Raw genomic sequence first — 15,908 nt, forward strand, 5'->3', positions numbered from 1 at the left:
CGTCCTCCTCCTCATTATCTTCGGTATCGGACAAAAGGAACTTGGCAGCGTATTCATCCGCCTTAGCCTGTGCTATCTCTTCCGAGAGATCGAAGCCCCTAGCATGAATCTCTTCGAGGGTTTCCCTTCGAGATTTGCACCGAGCATACTCTTTGCTCCTACTCTCCCGGTCGAGATCCCCCCTCAGCTCAGCTCGAGTGTCAGCAGCGTCTTTCTAATAGACGGCCACTTTCTTATCAACCTTAGTTTGGATCGCTTCGGCTTCAGCCCGGGCGTCCACAACTTCGGCCTTCACCTTCAGAAGCTCATACTCGAACCTTGAAATCATGTCTGTTCGAACCGAGCCATTCGCGCGAGCATTCTGAAGTTGTACCTCGAGGGCAGAAGCCTTGGCCAAAGCATCCTTCTTAGCTGCAACCTGGACATCCACCCGAGCCTTTAGCTCACCGCACTAACGCTTGGCTTGACCAACTTCACCCTAAAGGCGTTCTAGGTCCTCCGTCCTTTTCTCCAACTGAAGTACCAAAACATTAATCTTAGAGGGTATAAGAAAAAGCATGCACCCCCTCGGAAAAAAAATTACCTGTTCCTCGAGATAGCTTTCGTAGTTCAGACATTGACTCGCCTCATACTACAAGTATGCCATCTCATCTTCTCTTTTATTGCAAAGAAGCCTGAGGGATTTCTCCCCATCCACGGATTTTTGCAACCTAGCCTCCCGACGGAGTAGCTCGGACTTGAGCTTATCAAAGGCCTACGAAAAAGAAGCTCAATAAGAAAATGAAGAAGTGAAAAACTGAAAAACCAAAACAGTTGATCAAAACTCACTACATAATTGAGCCTCTGAGTCTCCTCAAAGGTTGAGCGCGCATCTACTGACCTGGTCTCGTCGACCCCAGTAGAACCACTCCCGATAGAAATATGATCACTGAACACCCCACCTGTCTTAGGCGGCCCCTGGCCTCGAACATCCCTCGATGTACCTTCGACAGGAGATGAGGACAACGACAGAACACCTATATCCCTCGAAGTACCTTCGACGGGAACGGAAGGCGGAAAAAAAGGGGGGAACCATTTTTTCAAGGCGGGAAGCCTCGGGTGCTATAGGCTCGGTTGATGCATCCTCTTTGAGCCTCCGGGCAGGGCTTGTGTCGCTATGAGCACCCTCGTCCTTCGGAGGTCTTTTCCGTTTGTTATTATTCCTCAGCCCCGAAACCGATGACCTTTCCGCCTCTCCGAGAGAGCACGATCTCACCATATGGAATTCTTCAATGCCTGCGATGACTGCGTTATTACACACGGAATGAGGTACCCTCTAAAGAAAGCAAACTACACAGCACGTACCGTGGTGCTTTTCCTCCCATCTATCCTTCGACAGGCCTCGCCAGTTGCGCCCGTCATAGGTCGCGTGAGCCGCCAGCTTTAGGGCCCAATCCGCCAAGTCTGGGACCTCGTACAGCATCTACGAGATTGCTTCAAAAAAGAAAAAGAAAGCACCTTTACAGAGCCTGTCTCCATCATGAGCGAAAAAACAAAGACACGAGTGTACCACTTACGTATGACATTCCATTTCTCAAGAAACGGCATGAACTCCACAGGGATAACATCGACAGTCCTTACTCGGACGAATCGATTCATTCACCCTCGATCCCCATCTTCTTCTTCATCAACAACAAAGGACCTGGTGGATAGGCATCGTAAAGCTATCGGGCCTCGCCAATGAAATGGTCGGTACAGTCTGATGAGATGGCTAAGGGTGAACTCGAGCCCGGCTTCTTCCACGAAAAACCTCATCATCAGCACTGTCCTCCATAACGACGGGTGAACCTGTGCCAGGTAGCCCGATATCTTTGACAGAAGTCAAACACGACCCTATCGAGAGGGCCCAAAGTGAAAGAGGTATGGGTATACATGTAAAAACCCTCTGTATGAGGCATGATGTTCTCTTCCGGGGAAGATACCTGCAGCACCACCTTGTCTCCCCATCCGCAATCTCTCCCACTGCCTCAAGGTGCCCCTCTCCTATTGATGAAGTGAATCTTGAGGCATGACCCCAACGGCCCTCGACATTGGGGAGTGTATCTGAAGAAAGGTCCCTCCTCGAGATAAACCATCTTGAGTTCGGCTCGGCAGATGCCAGTGGTGTACCATCGATTGAGCGGGAAGCATAGGCGGAACCCTCCTCTTCCTGGTAAATGGATTTTGGCGTAGCAGCCATGGAAGAAAAATGAAAACTCAAGCAAAAACTTTGAATAATGGAAAGACTGGCGCCAGGAGAAGAACTTTATGAAAAAGGATAACGGCTCAAAATAGCGGAATCCTCAGAAAAGAAGGAAATAAACTCACATATAGAGCAAGCGGCAACTGCCTGCCTATCCTAAAAAGCCAATTAATTCTGGCTTGGCCATTATCACTTCCGGGAAAATGTACTGGCAGGATCGTCTTGGCCATCCCATAACTGCGTCGTATGATTAATACTATCGTACAATATTCATAGAATCAAAGGCTCCCTCGCTAACCTAGCCTCGAGATGGTACCCGATCTCGAGGATCAAACTACTTTGAAAATAGGCTCTAAGGAGCCATCAATATCATCATAAGCCTCGAGATGGTGCCCTATCTCGAGGATCTCTGCCAAAATGAATATAGGCTCTAAGGAGCCATCAATATCGCTCTAAGCCTCGAGACGGCGCCCGATCTCGATGATCTCTGTCAAAACAAAAGATAAGCTCTAGGGAGCTATTCATATAAAACCTAACCTCGAGGTGGTACCCTATCTCGAGGATTTCTACTATTACAAATAAGGGTTACTCACCCGATTCTTTGGCCCTCGAGCTACCCAAGCCCAAGCCAGTTTTCATTCGAGAATTATTATTAAAGCCTTAGGGCTATTTTTGCCTTCAGATCAAGTTAAGCGCTATTTTGGTTACTTTAGTCCGGGGGCTGTTCGGTTCCAGGCATACCCTCATCCGGGTCTATTTATAACGCCTCAGGGCTATCTTCACTCTAAGGTCAAATCAGGTTTTTTAGGCCGCCCGAGCTCGAGCAAACTCCCACCCGTGGACTGTCTGAGAAAGTCTAAGGGCTATCTTTATTCTCAGATGCTCGAGCAAATTCTCCCTCGAGGACTATCAACGGGGCCTAAAAGGCTAAAATTCGTTTTAAAATTCGAAGCCTCACTCTCGCTCAATTCGAAGTCAGAGGTCCCGGCGGCCTAAGTTTGTATCAATTCAATCCGGGCTCAGTCCAAGGAATGGCAAAGGGTTCCAAGGAATATAGTATTAACCAATCAGGAACCGAGGGAATACCTACGCCCGGGTCCGGTATTCGGACCAATCGGTAATGTCACATGCTCAGATTCTTCACAAACTTAAATAAAGGGAAATCCAACACAAATCAGAGAAAAATTGGAGAAACATTTTTGTATTAATGAACGATGATTACAAAAGCCCACGAAGGGTCCTTACAAATGATTACAAAATCCCATGGAAGGTCCTTACACAGAAACAAAGAAGCAAAAAATAACAACTAAAGGTCTAATCTACTGTCGGAGGTACAACCCCGGCGGCAACTTCTGCAAGAACCATTCCCTCGGAGATCCCATCTTGACCTTCCAAACGTTGTCTTCGAGAACCTCCTCCGAAGCGGAAAAAGATGGAGAAGCAAAAAATGATGAAGAAGTAGAAAAGATGAAGAAGAGGTCGTAGCTCGCCAAAGAGCAAAAGTTTTTAGCAGGCCTAGGAAATTGCAGCCTGATAGAAGACATGGCGAGCGCAGGCCTTACCGGCACGGCCACTTTGAGTCCACTTCTTGGAACATTGTGCCATGCAAGTTAGTAGCTGGTAGTGCCGCTTCACTCCACGAAAAGCAAAAGGGGTGAAGTGCCACACCAGGCTAAATAGGGAGGTGAGCAGCAGTGTAAAGTTCGAACGTCCTCGGAGCAACAGTGTAAGTTCTAATATCTTCCTGTGCAGGAAGAATTCTGCGCCCTCTCTCACCATCTCGAGCCAGCGATGACAGTAGTAGCAACAACAACAACAACAACAACAACAAACCAATGCAATCCCACTCAGTAGGAGAGAGCTCTGAGAAAGAGCCATAACATAACCGGCGAAAGCACTGCCGTGTAACCTTATGGTCACGGGCTTTAAACATGGGAAATAAAATTGGGTGAGGACGAAGAGAATAAAGGAGTTAAAGGCTGTTGAAGAATGACTGGATGAAGTTTTGGTTCAAGAAAGCTTTCATTTATAGAAAGAAGGTAGTGCAACTAACAGCGTAATCAATGCCTTTGGGAAACGTATCGACAGGGGCAATCAATGCTTTTCGGGAGACGGATCGGCGGCAGTATTATCGCCTTGAGAAAATAAACCGACGCTGCACTGAATGCTTCTAGAAAAGATGTACCGATGGGATGTCTCAGTTATCACAAAACGCTTATGTCATGAGCATGATGTCATCGCAAGAGGCTCGAGAAGATAGGTGTCGAAACCGTTTCTTATCATTTAAATCTAAGAAACGCGGGGATTATCTGTATACGGTAAAACTCAGAAGGTCCGATTTTGTGATCACTAAGGCACCTCGTGAAGACCGTCCTAGAAGGCTCGAGGTTGGGTTCGGGGTTCGACCCTCAAGGTTTCCTAACGTTCGACCTCGAGATTGTGCAAATCGATGATTATCATGAGAAAGCGGGAAGTTCCCAAGGCGTATGATCTAAAAGCTGACAAAACCTTCAAGAGAAGCGCTAGTCTGTACCAAACTAGCAAATAGTTGTACCAGCTATTTTTCTTTGTAATAAATGCATCTGCACCATGTTCAGATTCCCCCTCATATATATAGGGGACCCTTGTCATTTTGTAACACACACAATATAATATACAACACACAACATTGAATAGAAGAACATTCTCTGCTCTCTAACTTAAATACATTCTCCCTTGATTCTATTATTTATATTTATTGGCTGCTATTAGTTGTTCTTCATTTATTGTTCATTATTGATCACAAAGAGCCTTCATCAAAGCTCTCAAAGTTGTTAGTCCTTCATCGACTGTCAATAACTTAGCCTCGAGCTCGACCTCGAGGCCCCGTATAACCAAGCTCGAGGCCCCGATCCTCAGCCATTCGGTTTGCTTAAACCTAGTATCTTCAAGCTCTTATCTTATTTTCTAGTCTCTTACTTAGCATCTATTGCTTAACAACTAGCATAAAAATAAATCATGTATTTTTAGAACCACAAAATCAAATCTAATTGTTATTACCATTTTCAAGGTAAACACGATCCTGCCCAAAGAAATCAAACTTTGATGTGCAAATATCATGGCACGCAAGGTCAAAAGACCAAGGATTGCAGGCAATTAAGAGAGGAGGTATCCCGTCTATTCAACGAGGTCCACCTTCGAGAGTTCCTTATCGATCGATCCAAAAATCATTTCAGAGACAGAGACGTTAACAGGAAAAATGAACAGGAGGAACCACAGCATGCTATTCATATGATCGTCGGCGGGCTCGATATTCCACAAGGGCCCGTATCCAAACACACTAAGGTATCAATTACTAGGGAGAAGCGGACCCGGGATTATGGTCCCGAGGGCTCCTTATCATTCAATGATGAAGAAGCAGAAGGCATTTCTCAACCACACAATGACGCTCTGGTAATTTCTATCTTACTAAATAAAGTTCAAGTTAAGCATGTTTTAGTAGATCCAGGTAGTTCGGCGAATATCATTCGCTCGAGGGTCTTGGAGCAACTCGGCCTACAAGATCAGACTGTGCCCACAGCACGAGTCTTAAATTACTTCAACATGGCCAGTGAAACAACTAAATGGGAGACTACCCTAACGGTGAACGTGGCTGGAACCATTCAAGATACCAAGTTCCACGTGATCGAGGGCGACATGAGATACCACGCCCTACTCGGAATGCCCTGGATTCACAAAATGAGAGCAGTCCCTCGAACCTTTATTGTTCCCGAAGACTCTCACGTTACCAAGTCAACAATCGAGGTGCTAGAACAGCTTATATTGATCGAGTACCTGCCCGAGCGAAAGGTATACCTGGGAATGGTGTTAACCCCGAGCTCAGGAAAAAGCTTATTCAGTATCTTAGCGATAACATGGATTTTTTTGCTTGGTCCCATTTAGACATGACAGGGATCCCACCGGAGATAACAATGCATCAGCTAAGCCTTGACCCTAGGTTCAAACTGGTGAAATAAAAGAGAAGGCCCCAGTCAGTGGTAAAGCATGCATTCATAAAGGACGAGGTAACTAAACTTCTCAGAATAGGGTCCATTCCGGAGGTAAAATACCCCGAATGGTTAGCCAATGTGGTCGTAGTCCCTAAAAAAGCGAACAAACTTAGAATGTGTGTAGACTACAAGGATTTGAACGAGGCATGGCCTAAAGACTCTTTTCCACTACCTAACATCGATCGCATAATCGATGCCACGGATGGCCACGAGATCCTTACCTTTCTCAACGCCTATTCCGGATACAATTAAATTCAGATGAACACCGAAGACCAGGAAAAGACCTCATTTATCACCAAGTATGGAACGTATTATTGGAATGTAATGCCCTTCGGGCTAAAAAATGTAGGAGCTACTTACCAACACCTAGTAAATAAGATGTTCGAAGAACAAATAGGGAAGTCAGTGGAAGTTTATATTGATGACATGCTAGTTAAGTCCCTGTGCGTAGAGCACCATTTGGCTCATTTACAGCGAACTTTCGAGATTTTAAGGAAATATAACATGAAACTCAACCCCGAGAAATGTGCTTTCGGGTTGGCTCGGGCGAATTCCTGGGCTTCATGGTGTCCAATCGGGGGATCGAGATCAACCCCGATAAAATAAAGACCATCAAAGATATCACCGTCGTAGAAAGTGTAAAAGTCATGCAGAGGCTAACTGGACGGATAGCTGCTTTAGGCCAATTTATCTCGAGGTCATCAGATCGAAGCCACAGATTTTTCTTTTTACTCAAGAAGAAGAACGACTTCACCTAGACCCGGAATGCCAACAAGCATTAGAGGAATTAAAGTGATACCTATCGAGCCCACCATTGCTTCATACTCCGAAGGCAGATGAGAAACTTTAATTATACTTGGCGGTATCGGAAATTGCGGTGAGTGGTTTCCTAGTTCGAGAAGACCAAGGTACGCAATTTCCCGTTTACTATGTAAGTCGAACCTTAGTTGAAGTAGAAACTAGATATCCACACTTAAAGAAATTAGCATTTGCACTAATAAACGCTTCTAGAAAGTTAAAACCGTATTTTCAATGTCACCCCATATGTTTGCTAACCACTTACCCACTTTGTAATATTTTGCAATAGCCCAAACATTCGGGTCGATAGGCCAAATGGGCCGTCGAACTCAGTGGGTACGATATCGAGTATCAATCCCGAACGGCCATCAAGTCTCAAATTTTAGCGGACTTCGTGGCCGATTTCACGCCAAACCTCGTACCCGAAGTTGAAAAAGAACTCTTTTTAAAATCGGGCACATCATGGGGGGCATGGACCCTTTTCATAGATGGCGCTTCTAATGTGAAGGGGTCCGGGCTAGGAATCATTTTGAAGCCACCCACAGGTATCACTATTAGGCAGTCTATCAAAACATCTAGGTTGACTAACAATGAGGCCGAGTACGAGGCCATGATTACAGGTCTCGAGCTAGCTAAAAGCTTGGGGGCAGAAGTCATTGAAGCCAAGTGTGACTCTTTATTGGTGGTGAACCAAGTAAACAAAAGCTTTGAAGTTCGAGAAGATTGAATGAAAGGTATTTGGACAAGCTACAGGTAACTTTGCAGCGCTTTAATGAGTGGACTCTAGATCACGTACCTCGAGAACAAATGAGGCTGATGCACTTGCAAATTTGGGATCATAAGCCGAGGAAGACGATATTATCCCGGGTACTGTCGTTTAATTATCGAGATCTGTGGTCGAGGAGGGTCATGCCGAGATTAACTCTACAAGCTTGACCTGGGATTGGAGGAATAAATATATTGAATATTTAAATAACGGAAAGCTCCTATCGGACCCTAAAGAGTCCAGGGCCCTACGAACCAAAGTTGCTCGATTCACATTGGATGAAATGGAACATTATACAGAAGGACGTTCGATGGACCATTGGCGGTATATTTAGGGCCGGGGGACACAGACTATGTTTTACGAGAGGTCCATGAAGGCACTTGTGGTAACCACTCCGGCGCCGAATCTTTGATTCACAAAATCATTAGAGCATCGTACTACTGGGATAGCATGGAAAAAGACACTAAGTAATTTGTTCAAAAATGTGATAAATGTCAAATATTTGCATCGATGATCCATCAGCCCGAAGAGCAACTTCAATCAATCCTATCCCCATCGTCATTCATGAAATGGGGGATGGATATAGTCGGCCCTCTACCAACGGCCCCAGGTAAAGCTAAGTTCATTTTGTTTATGACTGACTACTTTTCTAAATGGGTGGAAGCACAGGCCTTCGAGAAGGTCAGAGAAAAAGAAGTTATAGACTTCATGTGGGACCACATCGTGTGTCAATCGGGATACCTGCCGAAATCATATGCGAAAATGGAAAGAAATTCATTGGAAACAAGGTAACGGAGTTCCTTGAAGAACACTAAATAAAAAGGATCTTATCGACGTTGTATCACCCAAGCAGAAACGGACAAGCCGAATCGACAAACAAGACTATCATTCAAAACTTAAAGAAAAGGTTTAACGATGCTAAGAGGAAATGGAGAGAAGTTCTACCCGATGTTCTTTGGGCGCATCGAACGACATCGATGTCCAGCATGGATGCAACCCCGTTCTCCATACTATATGGCTCCAAGGCCTTAATTCTAGTCGAGGCCGGGGAACCTAGCGCCAGATTTCGACATGCAACGGAGAAATCAAATCACGAGGCTATGAATACTAGCATCGAACTATTGAATGAAAAATGAGAAGTTGCGCTTGTTCGGATGGCTGCACAGAAACAAAGAATCGAGCGATATTATAATAGAAGAACCAACCTTCGCCACTTCGGAATCGGGGACTTAGTTGTAAGGAAAGTCACCCTCAATACTCGAGACCCAAACAAAGGGAAACTAGGACCAAATTGGGAAGGACCATATCGAGTCATTGGCGTCATTGGAAAGGGATCTTACAAACTTGGCACAATGGAGGGCAAACAATTGCAAACAATTGGAATGTATCACTACTCAAACGATAGTATTGCTGAGGTATGGCTTTCTCCTTTTTCCATTTGTATTTTATGCTAACTTATTGTAGGTGTTCGATCGAGGCGTCGAGAAAACTCTTCAACACGAAAATCTTAGGTTTTAAAGCACGCGTTGCACTCTCTTTCCCTCAGGTCGGTTTTTATCCCGAACGGGTTTTTCCGGCGCGGTTCTTAACGAGGCAACAATTATGTGCTACCTGAGGAAAATTCAACAGTATCCAAGGCTTCTTTTCAATCAACCTCGAATACTGGGGGGGAATCACCCTCGGAGGTTATATTTTCGAGAAAAATACTTCATGTCAAAGGGTCTTGATAGGGAAACCTCGTAATGGGCCAAACGGTCAAGTGAACCGTGTCCATATAGATTAGTCGAGCCCCGATGAACATGTACGCATGTATAAATTATTCAAAGAAGCATCCTTTCTATATCAAACACTTTGTGTCTCAAAGAAAATTTACTACTACACGAGCTCCATACTTATGTTTTAGTGAGAAATGGCTCAAGGGCCAACTACCTCGAATACTCGAGGACTGATATCGACAATCAACATATTCGAGTTATCTAAACTCGAACTGATAAGAGCTCAAAGAGGCGTCCCTCGATCTATAGGCCAAGGCTATCTTTCTCGGGGACTAACATATCGAACATGTTCGAAGTTTTATTGGGGAATAAGCCCAAGAGGCATACCCGAAGGCTACGGCCAAATTAATACGGCTCGGAGACGTCCGAACCCCGCAATCAAAATAGGCCTTCAAGTTCTTTGAAAAACTGGTTAAAAAAGGCTACCCTCGGTAAATAATAAAAGGGTTTCGATAAAATCAGCCCTCGAAAAAACTCAAGAGGTATCAAAATTATCTTAACACAAACGTGGTAAGGCACAAAAAGTATAAGGGTTTCAAATCAACATCGAACCCTCAAAAAACCCAATGGGTAAAACATACATGCTAACGCATAAAGAAATTTTCACAAAGTATTTTAAGCCAAAACAGGGGAATAATAGCCATCTTTTAGAGGCCATAACGGCCCGATCTAAAAGAGCATAAGGCCCAATACACTTAGAGTTCGAGATCTTGCTCTCACTCAATCCGAACCCAAGGGTTCGATTTCCCAAGCCCAAATAAACATTAACTTGATTATGGCTTGGGGACTCACCGTTATTCGACACAAACCCTTAAGGGTCTATGGCTCAAAGTTCGAACCTTATTCGAACTCGACCATGGTAACCTCAAGGAAGCCACCCGAGACAAATTCTCGAAACACCGTTCAAAGCATAAGATTATGCTAAAATTTTGCAAGGCAAAAAAACATATTTATAAAGATTGAGAAGGCATTCAAGAGAAATTTTCATTTATATATTTGAAAAAAGATATGTACAAGAGACCAACAGAGGTCTTACAAAAAGATAAAGAAAAATCCTAACTATAACCGGGTTTGGTTTCTCCCTCGGGAGAAGCTTCTCTTTCAAGCTCCTCATCGCTCTCGGACCCGCCTTGGTTGCCTTCATCATCATCGTCGTTATCAGAAGAGACGAGAAATCTAGCATCAGCTTCAAGCGCCTTACCTTGAGTTATTTCTTCAGGAAGGTCGTAACCTCGAGCGTGGATCTCCTCGAGGGTCTCCCTCCGGGATTGGCACTTGAACAAATCATTGCTCTGTCACACTCGACCGGAAGCCTCCCTTAGTTATTTTTGAGCAGCCTCAGTATCAGCCAAGTATACGGCAATAGTTTTGTCAGTCGCGATCTTCGTCTTCCCGACCTCTGCCTTGGCCTCAGCAAGCTTGACCTAGAGCTCATCGATCTTTTTAGCTTGGGATGAACTTTTGTATTTAGCGCCCCGAAGGGGGGCCCCGGCAGATGCCAGTTTGGCCAAAGCAGTCTCCTTCTCCGCAGCAAGGCGGTCCATGTTCTCCTTCCATCGATCGCAGTCGGCCTTGATCTAATCGACTTCCTTTCGAAGAAGCTCGATCCTCTTCAGTTTTTGCTGCAGTTGAGAAACTGAAGTATTAGCCTCCACAGATAGGTCGAGTAGATCGTACTCTTTCAAAATGATAGTTACCTACTTGTCTAGCTCGGCCTCATCCTTACGAGCCTTGGCCCATTCTGCCCGAAGGTCCCTAAGCTCCTCCTCATTCTTACTACAAAGGAGCTTCAAAGTGTTCCTCCTCCGAGGTCTTCTGGAGCTCGGCCTCACATTGGCTCAAGTCGGCCCAAAACTTGGTAAAAGCCTACACATAAAGAAAGATACAAGTTAGGGTAAATGGAGAAGAAGGAAAAGAAAATTGCAACGATCGGAGTTTATGCTTACTCGAGATAAAAGGCGTTGAGCCTCTTCGAAAAGGGTAGAGGCATCGCTAAGATCGGCGGTGTCATCAACCCCGGTAAAGCAATCCCGAAAGGGATCCTCTTCACTAGGGACTCCAATAAGTCAAGCATCTACAGAGCCCGAGCCTCCCTTATGGCCTCCACAGAATAAGCCGGTAGAGAAGGAGAGTGACCTATTGTCATGGCCCTGAGCAAATCACTCGGGGCGCTCTGTTCAGCCATGGGGATCTCAGAACCTACCCCCTCTGGTGCGCTTGTTGATGGCCGAGGAACAATCTCGACCTCGAGCGATTCAGGGGTTTTGTCCGCATCATTCTTCGAAGCCTCCTCATCACGAGGCAGGGTCTCCGGCTCGGGGGGCTTGGCAGCTTCAACCGGCTTCCTGACTTAAACAACCAGCGCCAAGTCTTCACCCTCGTCTTCTTCATCTTTGACTAGCTAGTGGACCGAATCTATATCCACAGGAACGAAATTTCTCCTGCGTCTTCGAGTTGAAGCCTTTTAATCTTGTGGGTCTTCGCGCTTCGAGACCCTTTTCCTCTTATTATCTTTACCCGATTTTGGAATCGGGCACTCGGTCTCTTCCGCAGGCGGGGCCGGCCTCTTTTCAGAGAAATCTCCAATGCCTGCATGAAGGAGAATCAAGTATGAGAAAAAGACATATCCGATAAAGAGGAAAGCAGCAAAAGCTTACAAGTTGAACTTACCATGATGTTTGGCTTCCCATCTGCCCTTCGCCAAGTCATGCTAGCAGTGCTCGTTATAAGAGGAGGTTGAGGCTAGTTTCCGGACCTAGTCTTCGAGGTCGGTGACCGCATGAGGCATCCAAGCGACCGCTGCGAAATAGATGAAGGCATCACATAATGCAAAAATGGAGTATGAAGGTTAATGGGTAAAAAATTCACTTACGTTTTCGGTTCCTCTTCTTTGGGAATGACATTTTCTCCTCTAGGATGATGTCGCGGGTCCTCACTCGCACAAACCGGCTCATCCAACCCCGATCTTTATCCTCGTCGTTGCTAGCAAAAAGCCTAGGTCGACCGACCTTGGAGCTTGATCAACGCTGGGAAAAGCTGAGGTCAATATATTCGAATGAGATGGTTGAGGGTCAACTGCAACCCCTCAGCCTTGCTGGAAAATAAACGGAGCATGATCACTATGCGCCAGAAAGAAGGGTGGATCCCGCCAAGGATAACCTGGTACCTCTTGCAAAAATTGAGGACAACTGGATCAATGGGACCTAGTGTAAAGGGGTAAGTGTAGACACTTAGGAGCCCCTCCACATAAGTGATGATACTCTACTCGGGAGCGGGGATCTGTACCACGACCTTGTCCCCCCAGCCAAAATCTCTCTTCACGGCCTCGAGGTCTTTCTCCGTTATCGAGCAGATATATCTCGATACGTGCTCACATCGGCAGGGGATCGATAGGGGATTCTCGACTTTGAAGTCATTCTTTGTGACACGGGGGCTAGGAACAATCTCATGAAGAGTCGACACTTTATCATTGGCTGGCCTGGAAGAAGAGGAGGACGCTTTCTCCTTTTGAGGACCAGTTTTAGAGGTTTTCTCCATTAATTCAAGTTGGAAGAAGTGGAAAGAGGCGGAGTTTGATATTTTTTGGTGCTAAAATGGTTGGATCAACGGGTAGTGAAAGAGAAAGATGAAGAGAAGAAGAGATCAAGAAAATTTGAAGGTGGAAGCAAAGTTTTTGATTCAAAATAGAAACCCTGTATTTATAGGCACACGGTGACGGTTCGGCGGCGCTAGTGGCCGACTGTCACTAGCAATCATTTAATGTTTTGGGGAAACGAAGCGACGGGGCATTTTGGTCACCTCGAGCGCTTACGTCACGGGGATGACATCATCATCAGGGCCTCCAGAAAATCGAGGTTCAAGTCGTTTCTTATCATTTTATTCTAAGAAACAAGGGAACTATCTGAATATGATGGGAATCGGGGCAACCCGATTTCGTTCTTCAATGGAAAAGGCGATACCACGTCGAGAGGCTAGGACGCCGAGCTCAGGATCGAGCCTCCTTTCCAATATCGAGGTCGAGGTCGAAATCATTTACCGAGGTTGGAAGAAGGCATACCTCGAGATTATACCGTTATGATTCAGTAACAGAAAGAGCGAGATACCCGCAACGACCCGAAGATCACGGCGCAAATTGCGGAATAGATTGACCCTTGGCGGTTAGACAGCTGTCAATCATGATTTCCTACTGTAATTAGAAGTGTATCTTATTTAGGACTCCCTATTATATAAAGGGGAGCACATTCATTTTCAAGACACGTTTTTTGGCTGATAAGAAATGCATGCACTTTACTCTCTAGCTATTATTGTTCATCAGAGTTGTTCTATAATTTGTTATTCCTACTATTCTACCTCGAGACTGTCATAATTCGAGGTCGAGATTTGGCTTGCACACCGGTTTGACTTATTTTATTCTTCAATTTATATATTTAATTCTTCGTTTATCAATTGGTGTAGATTGGATTAAATCACATATCCTTAAAACCACAATAGTTACTCGGATTTTGGGGTAAACAAAAGCAAGTATAGTTATGTTACCTATAATGATTTATTAAAAGAATCGATTGGTATGAATATTGATTAAAAGTTGTGTATATGTACAATAATGAGTATATATGTACAAAATCAAAAGGTTAAAGAATATTATGTTTTTGTGCAAGAATATTTCAAAACTCATGGATAATATTAGCATTGTAGGGTCAAGCCTATATGTATGAAGCAATTGGATTGATCCTCCAAAATGTAGTAGGCTCAATTAATTTTGTTCTTATGTCCGGACCTTATTTAAAGTGAGCTTATTAATCTAATTAGCTATTTATATACATATTTAATTAATTGATTTCCATTATGAGAGCATCTACTAGGCTTTAGAGCTTAATACAAATATTTTAATTATTTAGCTTTAATGAATGGTTATTTATCTAGTAATAGTAGCTAATTGGTCAAATAAATACTGTAAATAAATAAATACAATATAGCATCTTAATTAATTTTTACTATACTTGTAGTCGTTTTGTATATTCAAGAAAGAGTAGTACGAAAGTGAGGGGTTTAATAAGGGGGTTTGTATTTTGCCTCCGCATGTTATACTTTGAAGTGCTTCCGGGTAGGGCACGTCGCAAAAATTACGAAGAGATCGTTAGTTAAATAAATTGACATAAATAATTAAATATAAATCAAATAGGATATAATGTAAAATAAAAGAGTAATTTTGAAAATATTTTAGGAAGGCTCGAATAATGTATGTCATGTAACAACTAGGGTTCAATTATGACATGAATAATTGCTTAGTTGTTGAATTCATTGGCATGTTAGTTTTAATTCTATTAACTAGCGTTTTTGAAACAATAAATATTTAGCTGTTTAATTATGGTAATTGATAATTGCATATTTAGGATTAGTTGATAGTCAGTTAATTGTGATTGCTCTTACAGCTTACTTTGAGTAGTTACTAGTTAGTTCTTGGGGAAAGGAGGTTTTCGATTGGATAGTTGTTACGTGGGCCTGTCTTATAGCTTTCAGACAGGCCCTGAAGCATTTTGTTTAGGCTGTCTTGTATAGACTGGACTTTTAAGTGACTAGTTGGCCCTAGTCCAATCTTCAGGGAAGCTCCAGCTCGGTCAATCTCTTAAAAATGATAGAACATGAGTTGGAAGGATAAGCTTGAGGGTTTCTGGGGCATTAAGGAAAAATTAAAGGGTCTGTTTGGAAAGTCACCGAATAATTAGAGTTGGTTTAATTACTATGTAGTAATTACACAGCCTAGTAATTAAATAATATAATAATTACAATGACATGTTTATTTGTCATAATTATTACAATGTAAGTAAAAGTATACTATTAGTTTGCACGAGTGCGATTACACAGTTAGATTAAAAGTTAAATATAAAACTAATTATCAAAATTTAAAAGTGAAGATTTAACAAATATATGTCTTTATAAATGATATTAAATTTTACAATTAATATACATATTATTTCTTGAAAATATATTAATTACTAATCATATATTTGTAACTAATATTGCAAAAGTAATTGATATATTTTTTAAAATAATAATATTTTACTTTAATGTGACGACCCAAAGGGTCATCACCTATTTCCCCATCAATTCCGTGCTTTCGAGGCCTTAAAACCTCATTTTTTACTTGCCTCGATTTGCGTGCGCAGTCCGGGCGCGTAGCCGGAAAGCTTTTATGTTGAAATATGTGAATTCCGTGAAAAATTTAAAGAATTTTGATATTAATATGATTATAGTTGACTTTGGTCAACATTTTTGGTAAACGGACCCGGACCCGAGATTGGACGGTCCCGAAAGGTCCG

The 15,908-nt window shown here is 43.5% G+C and overlaps 1 protein-coding gene across 1 annotated transcript; it reads left to right on the top strand.

Annotated features, from left to right (window-relative positions):
• LOC109232630 lies at nt 5,306-6,142 on the top strand. Its single transcript, XM_019398386.1, has one exon. The coding sequence runs from the start codon at nt 5,306-5,308 to the stop codon at nt 6,140-6,142; it is 837 nt and encodes a 278-aa protein (XP_019253931.1).

The sequence above is a fragment of the Nicotiana attenuata genome, chromosome 9 (genome assembly GCF_001879085.1).
Source record: "Nicotiana attenuata strain UT chromosome 9, NIATTr2, whole genome shotgun sequence".
Taxonomy (NCBI): Eukaryota; Viridiplantae; Streptophyta; class Magnoliopsida; order Solanales; family Solanaceae; genus Nicotiana; species Nicotiana attenuata.

Bases quoted from the DNA above. Each gene is read 5' to 3' on its own strand.
- LOC109232630 (XM_019398386.1), top strand. From the start codon at position 5,306: ATGTGCAAATATCATGGCACGCAAGGTCAAAAGACCAAGGATTGCAGG.